At 37.2% G+C, this 17,797-nt stretch overlaps 1 protein-coding gene across 1 annotated transcript in view; it reads left to right on the forward strand.

The window, feature by feature from the left end:
* AK7 (adenylate kinase 7) overlaps positions 1 to 17,797 on the forward strand; it is a gene marked incomplete at its 5' end in the record, with an annotated part of 40,176 nt that overhangs the window by 5,645 nt on the left and 16,734 nt on the right. The window contains 9 exons of the mRNA XM_006022178.3: positions 2,517 to 2,611; positions 3,199 to 3,309; positions 7,161 to 7,244; positions 8,288 to 8,376; positions 8,922 to 9,012; positions 10,780 to 10,857; positions 11,826 to 11,975; positions 14,226 to 14,354; positions 14,858 to 15,014. Of these exons, the coding sequence (XP_006022240.1) occupies positions 2,517 to 2,611; positions 3,199 to 3,309; positions 7,161 to 7,244; positions 8,288 to 8,376; positions 8,922 to 9,012; positions 10,780 to 10,857; positions 11,826 to 11,975; positions 14,226 to 14,354; positions 14,858 to 15,014 (984 nt within the window). The remainder of the gene's footprint in view (positions 1 to 2,516; positions 2,612 to 3,198; positions 3,310 to 7,160; positions 7,245 to 8,287; positions 8,377 to 8,921; positions 9,013 to 10,779; positions 10,858 to 11,825; positions 11,976 to 14,225; positions 14,355 to 14,857; positions 15,015 to 17,797) is intronic.

The following is a 17,797-nucleotide window of genomic DNA, read 5'->3' on the forward strand; positions in this document are numbered from 1 at the left end:
GGTGAGAGACAGTGTCAAAGGCCTTCTTAAAGTCTAGATAGACTATGTCCACAGTGACACCATCATCTAAGGATTTAGTTACTTGGTCGTAAAAGGCAATCAGGTTGGTCTGGCAGGACCTGCCTTTGGTGAACCCATGCTGATTTTCCCTGAGCATGATCTCCCCTGCAGGCCCCCCACAGATGTGTTCCTTGATGATTCTCTCCAAGATCTTCCCGAGCACCGAGGTGAGGCTTACAGACCTATAATTACTTGGGTCCTCCTTTCTCCTCTTCTTAAAAATAGGGACCACATTAGCCAGTTTCCAATCCCCCGGCACCTGGCCAGATGACCACGAATGCTCATACAGCCGAGCCAAGGGCTCTGCGATGACCCCTGCCAGCTCCCTCAACACCCTTGGGTGGAGGGCATCTGGACCTGCAATTTTAAAAATGTCTAGCCTTTCCAGAAGATCCCTAACTACATCTGCACTGACTGAAGGCTTGATAGAGCTATCCCCAAAATTATCCCGACTTCCGGTAGGTGGGATATCCTGGTCCCTGGTCAGGAAAACAGGGCCAAAGAAACTGTTAAAAATATCAGCTTTCTTGTCTGGCATGGCCACCAGATCACCGTTTGTGTCTTGCAGGGGCCCTACATTACCTGGTGCCTTCTTCTTGTTCCCAATGTACTTGAAAAAGGACTTTTTGTTGTCCTTAATCCTGGACGCTAGCCTGAGTTCCACCTCTGCCTTGGCCTTCCTAATAGCCCTCAAAATAAGGTCCTTTTCCATTCTAAGCTTATTGCTCTTTTAGCAGCAAAGAAATTAATCTTTCACCAAAAAGTTTTACAGCATCTAGATTGCAATACTAGTTTGAACATAGAATTAATTCTGTTTATATTAAATACTTTTATTTATTCCACCCGTATATGGATTTACTCAGCATTTTGCAGGGACAGTGCAGTGCAGCAAGCAAGGCCATGAGGTGGGAAATTGCTGTTCTATAGATCCTCCCCCTTTGTGAAGATGCTTAAGGAGATTTGGAGTCTTCTCTAGTCTCTCACGGGGAAGACTTCATGACTTAGTTAAGGGCCTTCATCACCTTGTCAACTACCCAGTTCACCTAGCCACTACTCAGTTCATTAATTTCTGTTAAAAGCTGAGTGGAAGCTTTGCACCTTTGTGATTCAAATAATGGTTTTTCAAAAAAAAAAAAAAACGACTTAAATCTAAAATCTACAGTTAAAACTAATCTAGCCCATTTTTGCAACATAAGCCTTATTGCCAATTTGATTATTTTCTCTTTATTTTGAAAGTATTTACAAAACTTATTTTACTGGGTTCAGCTAGAATTGGCTCAGATGAAAACTTTTATTTTTCAGGCCCTGAAGGATTTATCAGCAAGGATGCTAATATTTAACCAACTCTTAGAAATTGTACATTAAATAACAGTTAGTACCAAATTAGAATTTCTGCATGATTTAAATCAAGGAATAATAGATTATAGAAGCAACACATCACTTTAACAAAGCACAATTAAGTAAGAAGCTCAAGCAGTGGTAAAATGACTCCAATAGAGTGTCAGGATGCATTTCAGATTCATAGATCTGATCTCAAAATAACACTTCTTTTTGTGTTGTTTTATTTCCATTGTTAAGGTGGTTGGCCTGTCATATTAGCCTGATAACATTTATTAACTATATATCAGGTACAATGAATAGGTGTCAGCACACACAATAATACAGTTTCATCTAGAGCTATAACATGTTATATCTATACTCATAAGATGTTGGGGGAAGGGTTATTATTATTATTTTTCAAGGACATTCAAGAGCAGTTCTAAACTTTTGGTGGTCTGAAATCCTACTTTTGCTTCACATAATACTGGCTATCTAATAATACTCTTGCATTTACAATTTTAGGTCTAGCTTGTATCTCATTTAACCTAGCTCCCAAGATTCACAAAATCTTTATTCTATCACCTTTTTTTTTCTCTTGAAACCTTGGGGAATAACTTTATCACAATACCCAAATAATACATGTTTTTCTCCAGTAGTAGAAGCAAGGTGAATGTATTGGTATGACATTTAAAACAAATTAGACACCCCCATTAGTAATCTAAACATCATATCATAATTATTAGGGTGGGAAACAAATACATTTTACCCTAATTTAATTATTTAGCTCTGGATTAAAATAAGGATTTGACACCATCACAATAATTCTGTAATCATTCTGTAATAAAATAACATTTTAATTTTCTGTTGGTATCTCGGTGATTCATCTTTATTGACTCTTGTCTGTCATATATGAAAAATATAATTAATAGAGTTTTATTCAGGATCTGTTAATTCCTAGCAATTGAATTATTTTATATTTAAGTTATTAAACAACAAGAAATATGCTGTATATAAAATCAAGTAAAACTTAAGTTGAATGTTATAGTATATGTGCTGGTATGAAACATTTTAACTTGAAAGATTAAATATAGTCAAAGTGCTGTAGCCAACAGTAAAACTTTGTTTTTATTACGCAGCACTGTATGCAGAAGTACAACATTTTGAGAAACAAAAGATATTCATCTTAGTTTCAACAGTAATGACATGGGCACGAAGCAAACCTCTAGACCCAGTAAGTGTTGACAAAAATACTCATTTTCACTGAATCTTTCCGGATAAACGCATCTGTTTAAACAGAGATATTTATTGTGCACCCTAATTATAGGAAATATCATCAATATCAACAAGACTGCTTACATGCTTGGATCCTGGACCTGTGTCATTGACTATTAAATTCTGGGTTTGCCATATATTGCATATATATGGTAAATTAATTTGTGTAAAGTTATACATTTATAAGATTGCAGGATTAGGAAAAGAGATAACCATGTGTAGTGGTTTATTAAAATCCCCATTTCTGATTTTTTTTCTGAAATTTATGCTAATATGAGAAATAAATTCCATGGTTTTGTTATGCTTGTTTTATTTACAAGATCTGTATATTTTTTTACATTTTAAAATGATTTATTGATTTTTTTTTCAGGAGATAATTTTTGAGTTACTCTATTGTTCATACTCTAAAAACAGAGGTTTTATAATATATAGCATTAAGGACATTTAAAATAATTTTACATGCTTCTTAAAATGTCTTGATATAGGTATTTTTAACTGATTTATTTTTAGTGAAAGTAAGATGTCTTTCTTGTTTTCCCTCTACAGGATGATCCAGAAATTCCTTTTACTGAAGAAGATTACCGCAGAAGAAAGACTCACCTGAACTTTATGGATCATATAAATGCTGAAAAAATGATTCTTAAACTTGGAAAAACTGTAAGTAACAGAAAAAAAACCACTTGCCTACAGTTTTTCTTTCTTTTTACTTAAATTGAGGAATTACAAATTTAAAATAATGAAAATTGCTTGTGGTATTTAATAGATTTTCAAACTTATATTAACCTGTTGTTATTTGTGAATAAGCCTCAATGGTGATAATGTGAAAAATATAAGCCTATTAAGAAGACAATAGGCTCTTTAGAAATATAAATGTATTTTATAGTATATGAGCCTCTGTTTCTGTTGAAACAATCTTATTTTTCTTAAGCACTAATTAAAACAACTGGAACTTTTGATAAATATATTTTTTTGACTTGTCACAACAGAGATGAAACCTAAGAGCTTCATGGGAGAGAAACAAGGGAGCTGAAGGATGGAGGAAGCAGGAGGAACAATTTAGATAGAGTAATTTTAGAAGAATAAAAGCACATAAATGTGTAACTAATAAAATGTTAATTATAGTACTAGGCTCATAACATTTCTAATTTATATACCTAGGTGTTCAGAAAGATCTGTTGTGATATGTATTATATAAATACCTTGATCATGCAGTAGATTGCTCGTAGTCAGGCTGCTGCGTCTGCATGGAGCCCTACTGGCTAGAGACAGATATTCAAAAAGCCTGAGCCTGAATTGATTCAATCTTTGCAGGTTAGTCTAACCTGGCTAGGCTAAATCACTTTGTAACTGCACAGACATCTGCTCTGGACTGAAAAAATTCAGGCTCATGCCTGCAGTGGCTCCAGCTAGAAGCCAGGGGGCACTAGAGCAGCCCTCCCTTCACTTCTATAGGGCTGAGCTGAGGGTGGGGGTGGTCAGGCCTGGCAGGATGCTGTGATTATTGCCCACCACCCTGAGCAGCCCAACGGAATTTGTATCACCCCTAAATCAGTATTTATCAACCCACTAAGAAAACAAAGCCTCTCTCCATTAACTAATGGAGCTCTTCTTAAACAGCTCTTCCAAGGAAGGACATTAAGTTACCTGTTGATTAGCTCCAAAAGCCTGTCTGCCTTTGTCATCTCCCGCAGCACAGACTAGCCAGCATGTGGTCTGCTGCCTAATGCTGAGGTGTCTGTGTAAGGCAGAGGCTAGGGGGGAATAATCCCTGCTTAGCAGGGAGAAGCTAGGTAGACACTCTGTGCCTACAAGTCTCTACCGGAGCTCTGGCCAGGGAGCAGAGGGGAGGGGCCAGCCCTGCTCTGGAGCAGAAAGCCCCGCCCAGCACAGAGAGCATGCCGGGATACTGGCAGAGTCTGGTTTAACTTAAACCAGCAAGGGGTCTGGGGCAGACATTGCATAAACCGGTTTAACCCAAATCAGTTAAGTCTGATACTATGTTCAACCGGGTTTATCTCAAGTTGGTTTCAGCCATTTTCAAACTGGTTTATGTGCAGTGAACATCTGTTCTGTTACAGGTTTAAATCAATTTCTGATCCCCTAAAGTGGTGTATGTGTAATGTCTGTCCCTAGCCAGTGACTTTAAGCACACTCATGGGACATGAGGACCATGGAGAAGGCTCTGTAAGGAAGTAGGATCCTGCAGAATGAGGTCTACAATTAACCCAAAACAACTAGGCCAAAATATTGTTTCACTTCAAAGCATGTGAGTGCTACTTGCACTTCTAAATGTAGCTACATAAGAGGCATTTTTCTTTTACTCAGGAAGGTTTTAGATCATATTTCCATCTGTGCAGCTAGACTTGTCCCTTGAGCACGCTAGTCAGGGATCTGCTATGGCCATGTGTGTTCCTTAGTCAGTCTAGTTTTAGAGACGATGGCATTTCAAAATACAGAATATATTTATTATTGAGTGAGTGTGGAATTCCGTTTGCCCATTCCATATAGAGGGATTGACACTAGAAATCATACTTAGTTTTTTTATGATGCATGACAGCACATAATATTAGCAATGGTATGACTGGGAAAGCAAATACTTTATAAAGTGACTTGGAAAGCCAAATGGTAAATTGCTTTTATTTGCCCTGTATAAACGTTATAAAATCTCCCCCAGACCCATGGTACTACTGATATGAAGGTTACACCTGTGTCCAAAGTATTTGATAACAGCCTTTAAAAGCTGTAGTTAGCTGTGTTAGTCTGAAGTGAGGCGGAAGGCAAGGTAGATTACACATTATTGACAAACTAAATCAGAGATGAATAAGCATTTGTAAGCAGCAGCTGACTTCATCTACGTTGCATAATGTTATCTTGAAAAGGTAATAGTATTGGACCACTTTTCTAAATTTGCTTGGTCATCTTATGATTTGAATTCCTACTTAAGTAAAAAAATAATTAGCATATGATTAGGTCTTAAATGTTTGCATGTGCAAGAGAAGCCCTGAAATAAGTTACAATGGCTAGAAGCTGACATCTGCTGGTTTTAATGAATACTGCACACTTGAAGAGTACTCTTTGTCAGTGACTAAGTATTAGCTAGTTATTAAAATTATTTACATTCTTAATACAATATATTTGATAGTCACAGCTCTGGACAATACAGTCTCATGCATGGGACTTTTCAAAAAGGCTCTTTAGCTCATACATTTATGGTAAGATGACATCTGTAACCTCCTCTAATTCTGTTTTTTCCTGATGATTATTAAAACCTGTTGCAGTCAGTTGATGTGAGACACATTTCTTTGTTGCTTATTATTTTGAAGTTTAACTATATAAGAATATAAAATACATATAAACCAAGTTTGATTTACATAGCATTGCCTCTATACAATCAAAGACTGACTGGTAGTATTCCAGGTGTGTTACTGAAATGCTTTAAAAATAATTTCAATAAAAGCATTATTCTTCAGGATAGAGAAAATAGACTTTCACAACTTTTTTTTGGTGAGTTATTTTATAAAGTATCATATAGATAGCATTATGGTTAAGATGCTTCCTAGCATGAAGATGGCTAAGTAAGTTTTTATTCGCACACCTTCAAGCTAACCAAATATGCACTTGAAAGTTTTTATTTTGAAGAGAAAAGTGTCATGGTCTCTGTTTTGAAACAGATTTTCAGTATGAGCATTTCTGGAAATGTATATAACAAGGGAACGCTTCGAAAGATTTTGATCTGCACGCAGTTTTGTCAGTGTATTTGTTTTAGTTAATCCATTTTTAGTACAATTATATTAGTACAACACCCAGTATGGGCACTATTATTTTGCTATGAAAGTGGTTTTTACTGCTATAGCTTATTTCTCTTTTCACATAGAAATAAGCTATACTGATATAGTCACATTGATAACAGTTCAAATGCACCGATGTTTCTAGGTTGAAGACAGAATGGGGCAGGTTGTCATATTACATTACCTTTATTGATATAAAGTTGAAATGCTTTAATTATATGTAATTCATTGTTTTTTTAATATACATCATTTCCAAGAGAATGTAGGATGGGGATGAAAGTATATAAGTGGTATGCTCCACTTTTACTTCTCATACCATTTTATACATACTTAGTTTTTACCAGAAGTAAATGCAAGTGTAAGACTGAAAAAAGAGGCCTAAGCTTTTATTTTTAGAATCATTCCTGAAACCAAGAAGTCAGCTTGATTTATCCCATTCACTTCTTTTACTGTACAAGTTATCTTCACTTTCCCCTTTAACACTTTCTAGAATTGCAGTTCAAATGTTGACAGATTGGTTCTGATAGCAGTGTCCTTTCAAAAAACTATATTAGCAACATGCTTGCTCCCTCCACAGCGATCAAGCTGGATTCTTACTTTAAGTTATATAAATTAAATATATATAATTCAAAGTAAAATTTAGGGCAAGACAACAAAATTTCATTTACAGAATTTTTCAAAATTATTTTTAATAACTTTCCTTTTGATTTTACTTCACAGCACAAACAAAAATTTTCAACTTATGTTGTTGCTTCAGGACTGCAGTATGGAGCTGAAGAAGGAATCTTGCATTACTTTTTTAAGGTAGGTTTTTTCATGACAATTTTGAGGAAGGTTAATTTACTATTGCACAGGTCCTTAAAGCAAACTTCAAAATTCCAACAGTTTTAAAGTGTAGGAACCAATCAACCAAAAAATGTTACCCACTTGAAAAAGGAAGAAACTTATTGCCATTTCCCTGAAGTGCAGTAAACTGTTTTGTCTGATCCCTCTTATCCTTCAATAAATAAAAGCTAAACCACAATCGTTTACCATGTCATTTTTCAGGAGTAAATTATTTCAGTTTAGTTTTCCTTACTGTGTGATTAGAGTGAGCAGCTGAAACATTAGTAATGGATCAGTCAATGCAGATCCACAAATGATAAGTCCTCTCCCCAGCCCTTTAAAGTAGTATAATTTTTTAAGTAGTTTCAGGGTGATGTTGTAACCTTGGTAGTTCAGGAAATAAGCAAGAGGCAAGGATTTTTATGGATTATATCTGTTATTGGATCAACTGCACAGTAGGGATGAACTTAGATAAACTTTTGAATGCAGTGCATTCTTTGTCTGTCCAAATCCTAACTAATATAAGCTGAATATCATTACAAAAAGGTCTAGGTCTGACCCAGTGCCTAGTGAAGTCTGTTCCCATAGTAAAGGGCAATATTATTAAATTTTTATCTGAAAACTTATTCAGCCTTTATCTAGTTTTGAATAATATCCTAGCATTAACTAAATTGATGGAAACCTACCAATCTGGGTGTCAGAGTTGCTTATATGCAGGATGGGGCCAGGAGAATCCTGTCCTTTTTTTCCCATATCATGTAGATTTTTTTTTAAAGGTTTCTTAGTCTCTTTTTGCAGTTATCATTTAGAGAATAGAAAATAATGGCAAAAAACTTGCTCAAACCTGAACAGTATTGTTAAATGTCATTTATTTCATGCTATGCTGGCAGCCGCCTCTTGCAAAAGTGATTGCTTTGATTATTAAAACAGAAAAATAGTCTTGCTTTTGCCAACAATATAAATGTTCCCTTTTGCAGCTCCTACTAAATATGACCCTTTCCTTCATTTATATTAATTTTCAGATAGCTTGGCTTTGTGAGAGTCCTGCAGTACCAGTTTTTGGAGCTGGGACCAATTTTCTTCCATTGATTCATGTTGTTGATTTAGCAGCGTGAGTATGCATTTTAGGTATGGTCTGGCCCAGGAACGCTTAGATATATGCCAAAATCAAATATGCCATTGAGGATTTCACTCAGCTGCTGACACAGGTTTTTTTTAAACTGTATTTTTTAACACGTACTTACTCCACAGATTAATTTGACACAACATTTTAAGTCCAATTTTTCTAGTATCTGATTGGCATTTGGGAAGTTATACCTGCTTGTCTCAATGAGATCATGCACATACAAATTCTTATAAGTACCGCATCTAGAACATAGTGTTAGCCAACCAACTCTAACTGTAGCACAGTTTCGAAGCAAGTTGAAAAGGGCATATATTAGCTTTTTGTATATCTTCTTGAGGCATTGCTCTGCATTGCTGGACTGTTGTGTGAAAAGTAGGATACCTGATGTTATGAATCAAAATCTATGCTTTGGAAAATTTTCCTTCATTTTCTACATACCTTTTGTCTTTAGGGTGCTGTTGTATCAGATTTCATGTTAAAGACTCAACATATTTTCTTCCACTAATGGTCATTGATTGTCCTTGCTGCAGGGTGATACAAAATGTAGCAGACCATAGGCCAAGGACTCACTATCTTGTTGCAGTGGATGAATCGATACATACTCTTCAAGATGTAATTAAGGTAAGAACTATTTTTTTTCCCCTAAGTCCTTAGGCCTTAGTTAGAAATTCCTGAATTTTCCCTAAATTATCTGACACAACAAATGAGATAAAAGTATTCTTGAAATCCTGTAGAGTTTGTGTCCTTTAAAAAATACAAAGAAAGTCCAGTCCTATAGTCTTTATTCAGATTTAGATTAAGAGGACCCTGAAAAACAGGTACAAATGAAACTTTGTGTTTTCATGCAGTTCACTGTACTGTAAAGAGTCGGTGTTTTTTTTTTATTTCTTTTTCCCTTGTGTTAGAATCATAAAAAATTAGGGTTGGAAGGGACCTCAGGAGCTCATCTAGTCCAACCCTCTTGCTCAAAGCAGGACCAGCCCCAACTAGATTATCCCAGCCAAGGCTTTGTCTAGCTGAGTCTTAAAAACCTCCAAGGATAGAGAGCCCACAACCTTTCTGCATAACCTTTTTCAGTGTTTTACTACCCTCCTAGTGAGAAAGTTTTTCCCAATATCTAACCTAAACTTCCCTTGCTGCAGCTTGAGACCTTTGCTCCTTGTTCTAAGAACAATCTAGCTCCATCCTTTTTGGAACCACCATTCAGGTAGTTGAAGGCTGCTATTAAATCCCCTCTTGGTCTTCTCTTCTCCAGAGTAAATAAGCCCAGTTCCCTCAGCCTCTCCTCAGAAGTCATGTGCCCCAGCCCCCTAACCATGGACTCTCTCCAATTTGTCCACATCCTTTCTGTAGTGGGGGACCCAAAACTGAACACAATACTTCAGATGTGACCTCACAATGCTGAATAGAGGGGAATAATCACTTCCCTTGATATGCTGGCAATGCTTCTACTAATGCAGCCCAATATGCCATTATCTTTCTTCACAACAAGGGCACATTGTTGGCTCCCATTTAGTTTGTTGTCCACTGTAACCCCCAGATCCTTTCCTGCAGAGCTGCTTCTTAGCCAGTCGGTCCCCAGCCTTTACCAACTGGTGCTGGGGATTGTTCCAGCCTAAGCGCAGGACTTTGCACTTCTCCTTATTGAACCTCATGAGATTTATTTTGGCCCAATCCTCCAATTTGTCTAGGTCACTCTGAATCCTAGCCCTACCCTCCAGCATGTCTGTTGCTCCTCCCAACTTGGTGTCATCTGCAAACTTGCTAAGGGTGCACTCTATCCCATCTTCCAGGTCATTGATGAAAGTATTAAACAAAACCATACAATTGTGTTGTATGAAGATATTGTATTCCTTTTTTTCCTTATGTACCTTGAAGCAGAGTAGTCAAGATGAAGCTGCAGTGAAGTCGTAATTTGATGATTTTTTTAAATCACTGAATTTATTATTTAAAGGTACTATAGAAATAACTTGTAACCTATTTGCCTGCGACACTCTCAGTAATGAAAAATTTTAGCCCAACAATTCTCCAGTTGTAACTCATAACCCTCAGAAACTTCACTGGTTGTCTACAGGATTAACTATTTTGGAAATCCTTTAGTGGAAGTGTTCAGTAGTGAAGATACTCCATAAAAGGAGTAATCTACGGAATTAAAAGCTTTGGCATACTCCATCTTTAGTACAAGTAATAAAAGTTGTTGGTATATAGCCCCAGAAGAGGTCCAAACAAATTCTCTAAGCTTTCATGTTCTTCAATTTGCTGTATGTTTCAGAAATATGGATTATTTTAATACTACAATGTTAAATGCAGATTTCTATACGTTATATAAATTGGATGTACAAGATTTTTTTCTTGATTTAATGTGTGTATGATATTGTTCTTTAACAGTGCATCAGCAAAAATGTTGGACCAGGAAAAATCCAAAAGATTCCAAAGGAAAATGCTTTCTTAAGCAAGGAGTTAACAGTTAGTATTTTTTTTTCCTTTTTCAAATAACCTCTTTAAAGCAGGCATGTGAAATGAAATACCATGCTCTTTTCTTATAGTTTCTTATAGTTTACACCAGCATAAGGATATCACATAGAAAACTGTTAAGAGGAGGGAATAAACTACATTTAGATGAATAAATAAAATGAAAGTGCTAAATTATACACCTAAGGTTTGAGAGCTGTGCAGAATTTTGGCTTCAGTGTTATCGTGTTACAGCCTGATCTTGAAGTCCGCCAGTGAGGTGCTGAAGTCAGTACTGAGTCAAGGATTCTGAGCATTCACAGGAAGACCATAAAATAGGGCCTCCACAGGATAAATCAGTTTTAAATAGTAATGTGCAAAAATTACTTTTCTAATTAAGCTCTAAACACAGAGGCTCTGAACCATTTTGTGTTTAGTGCAAATAGCTTGGAATAAACTATGCATATGAACAATGCATGGAGTAAAATAGAGAGCTTGGGTAAAATACTATGGCTTGTATTATAGTTATTTGAATAAAAGATAGAGTCAGGACTTTAAAAAATTGAAATAATGATTGCATGTTCATGGATTTTGGAAACAAATTGCATACAAATAAGTAGTTTTGTGGCTGGAAGAGGTGTATACAAAAGAAAAATCATATTAAAAATGATTATTCCTGTGTTACTAATGACATGCTAAATTATTAAAGCAAAAATGCATTTTAAAATGGAATTATATTGGTTAGGGCCAACATACTGGATTGCCCATTCTTATGGAAATATTTAAAGTTAAACCTGTTTTCATTTAAATTCTTAAAATTTTGAAAATTAATCCATGAATATGGTGTTTTGTAAAGCCAAACCTCACTCCCTGTGCATCTTTTTTTTTAAACAAAACACGACTTTTGAGATCAAAGCATGCTGTAAAGCAAGTTAACATTAAGTAGGGAACTCTCTGTAATAAAATATACCTTTTTTTTTTAGCAAATGCAGTTGGATATGTTGCTTGTGAACCTGCGAATGGAAGCGATAGTCTTGAAAGAGAACTTCAACATTAAGTGGGTTGCTCAGATGGGACTTGTGGAGAATATTGAGACTGTCCTCAAAGAATACAAGCAACATCGAGGATTACTGGTAATCAGTTCCTATATATTGATAATGTGCACTTCTGTTTCTTTAAAAGAGAAATATCTGTGTTTGTTTAACTAAAAATATTTGGAATACTGGTAAGATATACAAATGAAACTGACAAATACAATATACTGGACACTTAGGTTCAAACAAGGACTGAAGAACTAAAGAGAATACAAGATTTACGGTCATCTGACATGTTCTTTTTATGGTTCCTAGAGTTGAAACCCAGTAGGTAAAAGGACTTTCTTAATAGAAAAACTGTTTCATTCTATTTAACTTTTATGTGATGTACTATATTGCCAATTTATTTGGTTTTGGAATGCCACTAGATACATCTGTTACTCATGCTTTTTGATTTTAAGATCAGTGACTAGGAAAGTAGTTAATATTATTTGTATGCTATAGCTAAATACATTCATAGATGATAAATCTATTAATGGCTATTGAACAGAATGGTTGCAGATATTTCCTCTGGCATCTCTTAACCAATAATGGTGGGTGATAGTAGGGAGGGTATTGAATAAGGGGATGGATCACTCAAGAGATAGCCAGCTCAATGCTCTCCTTCTGTAGCATCCACTTCTATAACTGTTGGAGACAGGATACTGGGCTAGGTAGACCATTGGTCTGACCGAGTATGGCACTTCCTGTTTTCTTACATTCTTATAGCTATAGCCAATTCAGGAAATCAGTTACAATATATTTATCTCCTCATTTTGTTTCAGCTTGTAATATGGGTAAAATATTAATATTTAAACTTTTAATTAATAAATATTTAAATGTATTTCATTGAATGTGAGATTTTACTACACGATGTAGAAAAATTCTACTTTCTAGGTAATTAATATAATTTAATATTTTGTCTGTAAGCATGTGAAGTTGTCCATCTGTGTCTGTTGTGGACACAATATAAATATGTAAGGAGCAAATCTTGTTCAAACCTCCATCGGTTTAGAAGATCCAGAACAAAAGGAAACTAGTATGATGCACTGAAAATCCCTATGTCCCAGCCCAGAAAGTGTTTGCTGGACTGAAATGTTAGATTTGTGATTACATGGATACATGAGTAAAAAAAATAGAACACTGAATTAAAACATCAAATATACTGATGTGGATATACAATTTGGTCACTTGCAAGGGAAAAGTATTGAGAGTTATATTACTAGTGTTTCACTGCCTAACCAACCAAATAACTATACATTGTTCAGGAAAAGAGTATTTTAGAGAGATTTATATTTGTACATATTTTAGCCAGACTCCTTCAGGATCTGTTAGTACAGGTCAGAATTTTACTGATGTTAGTTTTATTATGCAAAGTCACAATGGTCTGTGCTAAAAGAGTCTGATGCAGGATGGTGAGATTAGGAGATACTGCTAAGAGTTGCACTGTAGCTTTATATTTTTAGCAAGTACTTACATATAGCCCTTTATCTTGGTGTTTACATCTGGCCCAGATGGGTGGGCAATATATTTGAGATCTCGAAGGAAGAAGCAAGGAGGCATCTCTCTTAACTCTGATTTTATTGACTTGCAGCAGGGTCACTCCATGACTACTATACTTGCTTCAGAGCTAGAATAGTCACTGTTTCTGTCTCCTTCTGTGTTGGGATGTGAAAGAGACCAGTGGATTTTCAAAGTAGTGTATCTGCTGTACTCATTATCCTGGAAATCATTATCTCAAATCCTCACCTTAGGCTCCTGGCCCCCAGTGCACCAGGGTTTTTCAAACTTGTGGACAGAGCCAAGGGCCTACCTCACATGGCCTAATCTGTTATAAAATGATTGTGGGTTCTAAGTTGGAAACAAGAGGAGACATCCAAGAAGAGAATTTCTATGTTGAGGATATGAACAAATGTGCATTTTAGCCATTTTATAGTGGGAATTAGTACACACCACCTGTTATTCTGTAACTACTTACCTACCTGAACCTGTAGTAATATATTTTACCTAAATTGCCCCTACCTTGATTCTGAATAAGCAGGAGTAAAATCGGAGTGATTTTGCTACATTTACATCACTATATTATTATGCAGATGTGAGATTTATATTGTAACAGTTTGTATTGGTATTGATATTGATACAATTTTTTCATCTATCTAGACTCTGAGTGCATTAATAAAAAAAATGTCCAATTTTACTACCATTTACTTAATCACTTATTTTTGCTATTTGTTTTAGAGAGAAAAATAGTTTAAAATAAGAATACTTTCACATTTTGCCTGAATACTTTTGCCTTTGTTTCTTTTCTAGCCAGTCAAAATTTGTATCCTTGGTCCTCCTGCAGTTGGAAAATCTACTATTGCAGAAGAACTCTGCAAGCATTATAAGTTACATCATGTTAAAATAAAGGATGTCATTTCTGAAGCAATAGGAAAACTGGTAAGTTGGTACTTGCTTTTCGGGATAATGATTTCTTCAGTCTTCTGGGTTTAAAAATGTAAAATATATGAAATAAAATATTTAAGAATTCTTACAGCCCTGTGATTTATCATTCAAAGAGTGACCACATGATAGTCACCTTCTAGCATAATGTACTGAAGAGTAAGAATATCCTTGTTGCATTAAAGGTGTCTAACTAGCTTTTGACACTATTCCCTTCTTTCTACAGTTGTCTGTATCTGTCAAGTCAAATATATTTATAAACTCTGACTCTTAAGTGCATTTTGTCACATGCTGAACTCCTCTGGGTAGGTCCAGAGCTCTCCTCATAATTATTTTTCATCTTAAGTGAAGATTGATCAGCATCTCACAATATAGAGCCCTAGATGAAGCATGTATATGAAAATAAGTCGTAGAGTGAGCGAACTGTTGTCCTTTGCTGTATCTTTGTAATATAAACATCAGAATTTGGCCAAAATATTTTGGGGGGGGTGTGTGTGCAGGAAAAAATTACTGCTTCTAAGGAAGTAACAGAAGCTGAAGAGATGGGAGAGGAAGGAGAAGAAGAAGAAGATGATGATGATGGTGAAGAAGGAGAGAATGTAGAAGAAGCTCAAGAACTTCTAGATGCAATCAAAGAAAACATGGAGCAGAATGGAGGTAAGGCACACAGGTGCAGACAGAAGTGCAGTTCCCTGATGTAACTGAGAATGCTCTGCAGGAAGTGTTCTGAGTTACAAGGATCCCCTGAAACAAGCAGAAGTTCACTGTGGATGCTTGTAGATGTTAAAAAAAATCCAAAAAATGCACTTTACTGGAAGAAGCAGCATATTACTTTGACCTGGTTCTGTAGCATCTGTATAGATCAAGAATTTCAGTGGGGCTTTTTGGGGCTTTTAGCTAAAGCTGATTTAACCAGCTATTAGATAAAAGTGCCAAAAAAGCCCCACCAAAGTGCCTGATCTATACAGACTTCAGGTGAGCCAGGTCTAACTAATGCACTTCCTGGGCATGCACTGGGCTCGGTGCAAGAGTGTGCTGAGTTTAAAGTAAAGCATCTTTTTATTTTTTAAACACTTGCAAGCAGCCTGTTGGTTCCAGGGGGAGGGGAATCTAGCTGCTGGCTCTAGCCTGCAGCCAGTTTCTCCTAGCAGGGCCCCTCCTCCCTGTGAGGCTTCAACGTTTTCAGAATGGGAGGGGGAAAAGGGAGCAGAGGAAGCTCACTATAGGGGCTCCCCAGCTGGCACTTGAGAGTGGGATGAATGAATTGGAGCTTCTCCCACCTCAGGGTGGGGGGCATCAATATACCTGCCTCACCCTCTAATGGGGGCTGAAAAACCCCTAGACTAAACCACCTCCTCTCCTTTTCCCCCCTCCCATTCTAAAAACAGTAACAGGCTGGCTGGCAGGCAAACAGAAGTTGTGAAACATCTTCATCTGACCCCTCATGCAATGAGGGTTCAGATTTTCACCCAATTGGCCGTTTTTAAACTGTCTGCAGCCATGCAGTTGTGTTTGGTCTTAGCTATAGACCATTTTCTGTGGCCAGATATGGTGAGCATTGTCACTTCTGTCTGCGCCCAAGTACTGAAAAGCATAATCTGGCTTTTAATTAACAAATGTAATTTCTGTATCAATGAAGGAATAGAGTATTAGTTTGTCTGCTCCATTTGAATTTATAAAGCCCATTGAAGGCAAGGGACATACACTCTGAATTTTTATAAAACTCAAGAACCAAGTCAAATGTGTCCAATATTGTTTTCACTTCCCTTTGTGTAATCCCTGAAAGGACCAGGGTTATACAAGAGCAACAAAAGACAATCAACAATTGTATGTTTTTTTAGATATTGAAAAAACTTCTTTAATGGTAGCATTTATATATTTTTACATACCATCTTTACCTGATTTCAAGACAAGATTTTTTTCCCATTTAACTATTAGGGGAAAAAAGCCCCTCATCTTGGAATTGAATAGGAGAAGAGGGCTGACAGCTGCTGTGGCTCCAGCTTTGGCTTCAACCCTGCAGCTACTGCCTGCCCCCTGCCACATCTGAACCACTGTCTCTCCCTCTGCCCAAAACCTCATGTCCCTGAACCCTTTTCCTTGTTTGCCCTCCACCCCTCACCCATCACACCCTGCTTACTTTTGCTCCATGCTTCCAGGCTCCATCCCTACTGCAGCCTGTGGCATGGAGCATCGTCCCAGCCTGGTCCCCTAGCAGCCCTGTTGCAGCCCTGGTCCCCTCCATCCCTACTGCAGCCCTGGGGCAGAGGCTCATTGGTGGGGGAGACAGAGTGTGAGGTGGGGAAGCAACATAAAGGGGATACAGGGAAAGGAGGTAGGGAGGAGATGGGAGGACAGGGGCTCAAGGGTGTGGGGGGAGCAGACACAAGGTGGGGTAAGTGCTGAGGGGGGCAGGTGAGAGGGGAAAACTGCCTCACCCCCACCACCTGCCTTCACCACTGCCTCCACACTACATGTCCCCTATCACCTGCCACCCTACTGCCTCTCTCTCTGCCTGCCCTTCCTACCACTGCTTTCCTCACTACAGTGGTGGTGGGGATGAATTTAAGATAACCCTCCAATACTTAGATTCTATACATAGAACATTATAACAAATTTGTACATTTTCCATGTATAAAATCTAATTGTTGGTGGGGGTGTCATCATAAACTCAGGCCATGGTGACCCCACAGCTCAGCACTGCTCAGTATATGTGTGTACTCCAGATACCCCCCCACAAAGGATCCAGGTGCTAACTAGCCCCCCGCTCATGACTGAAACTGGATGTTCTTGTCACAAGTCCTGGGATCCTCCAGAAATGCAGATAAAGCACAGGGCAACCTGGTTTAGGTTTACCTCCTGGAGGGTGGGACCACACTAATCATATGCAATGGGCTGAGAGATGAGGGGCAACATAGGGATTCTGGGTGAATTCTTTGGGGCCCTATTTGGTGATGTTTGCTAGACATTTAAGGCTGGTGAAGAAACAGGAATCCTTGGAAACGGGAAAGAAAGGTGCAGCTTAGCTGTGGGAGTGAAGAAGAAATTGAAATGTATGCTGCGTAGTGGCTCACTATGAATTGAAAAAGAGTCGGTGCTGAGGGAGACTGCAGTCAATGGCCACTACCATATAGTTTATTTAGATGGTTTATACTAATCTATTCTTGTGGTAGAGTCTTGTTAGCATGTTTGTCCAATATGGTCAGTGTATTTTATAGTCATGCTCAGCATTAGCTGCATTTAAATCAGCTTCATAGTTAGGTTCCAGTACTGAGCATATGATGCTTTTGGCAGCAGTTTAATGATAGTATATTGATGTATTTAATGTGGTTTCCATGTATGCAAATGTAAGACAAGGGCCTTTTTCCCCATGCTGATTGGAAGAAAAAAATTCTGTCTTGTAGCCAAATTTTTCTCATTAATTATATGCTGCTTATCAC

This window comes from Alligator sinensis, unplaced genomic scaffold, assembly GCF_000455745.1.
Source record: "Alligator sinensis unplaced genomic scaffold, ASM45574v1 scaffold624_1, whole genome shotgun sequence".
Lineage (NCBI taxonomy): Eukaryota > Metazoa > Chordata > Crocodylia > Alligatoridae > Alligator > Alligator sinensis.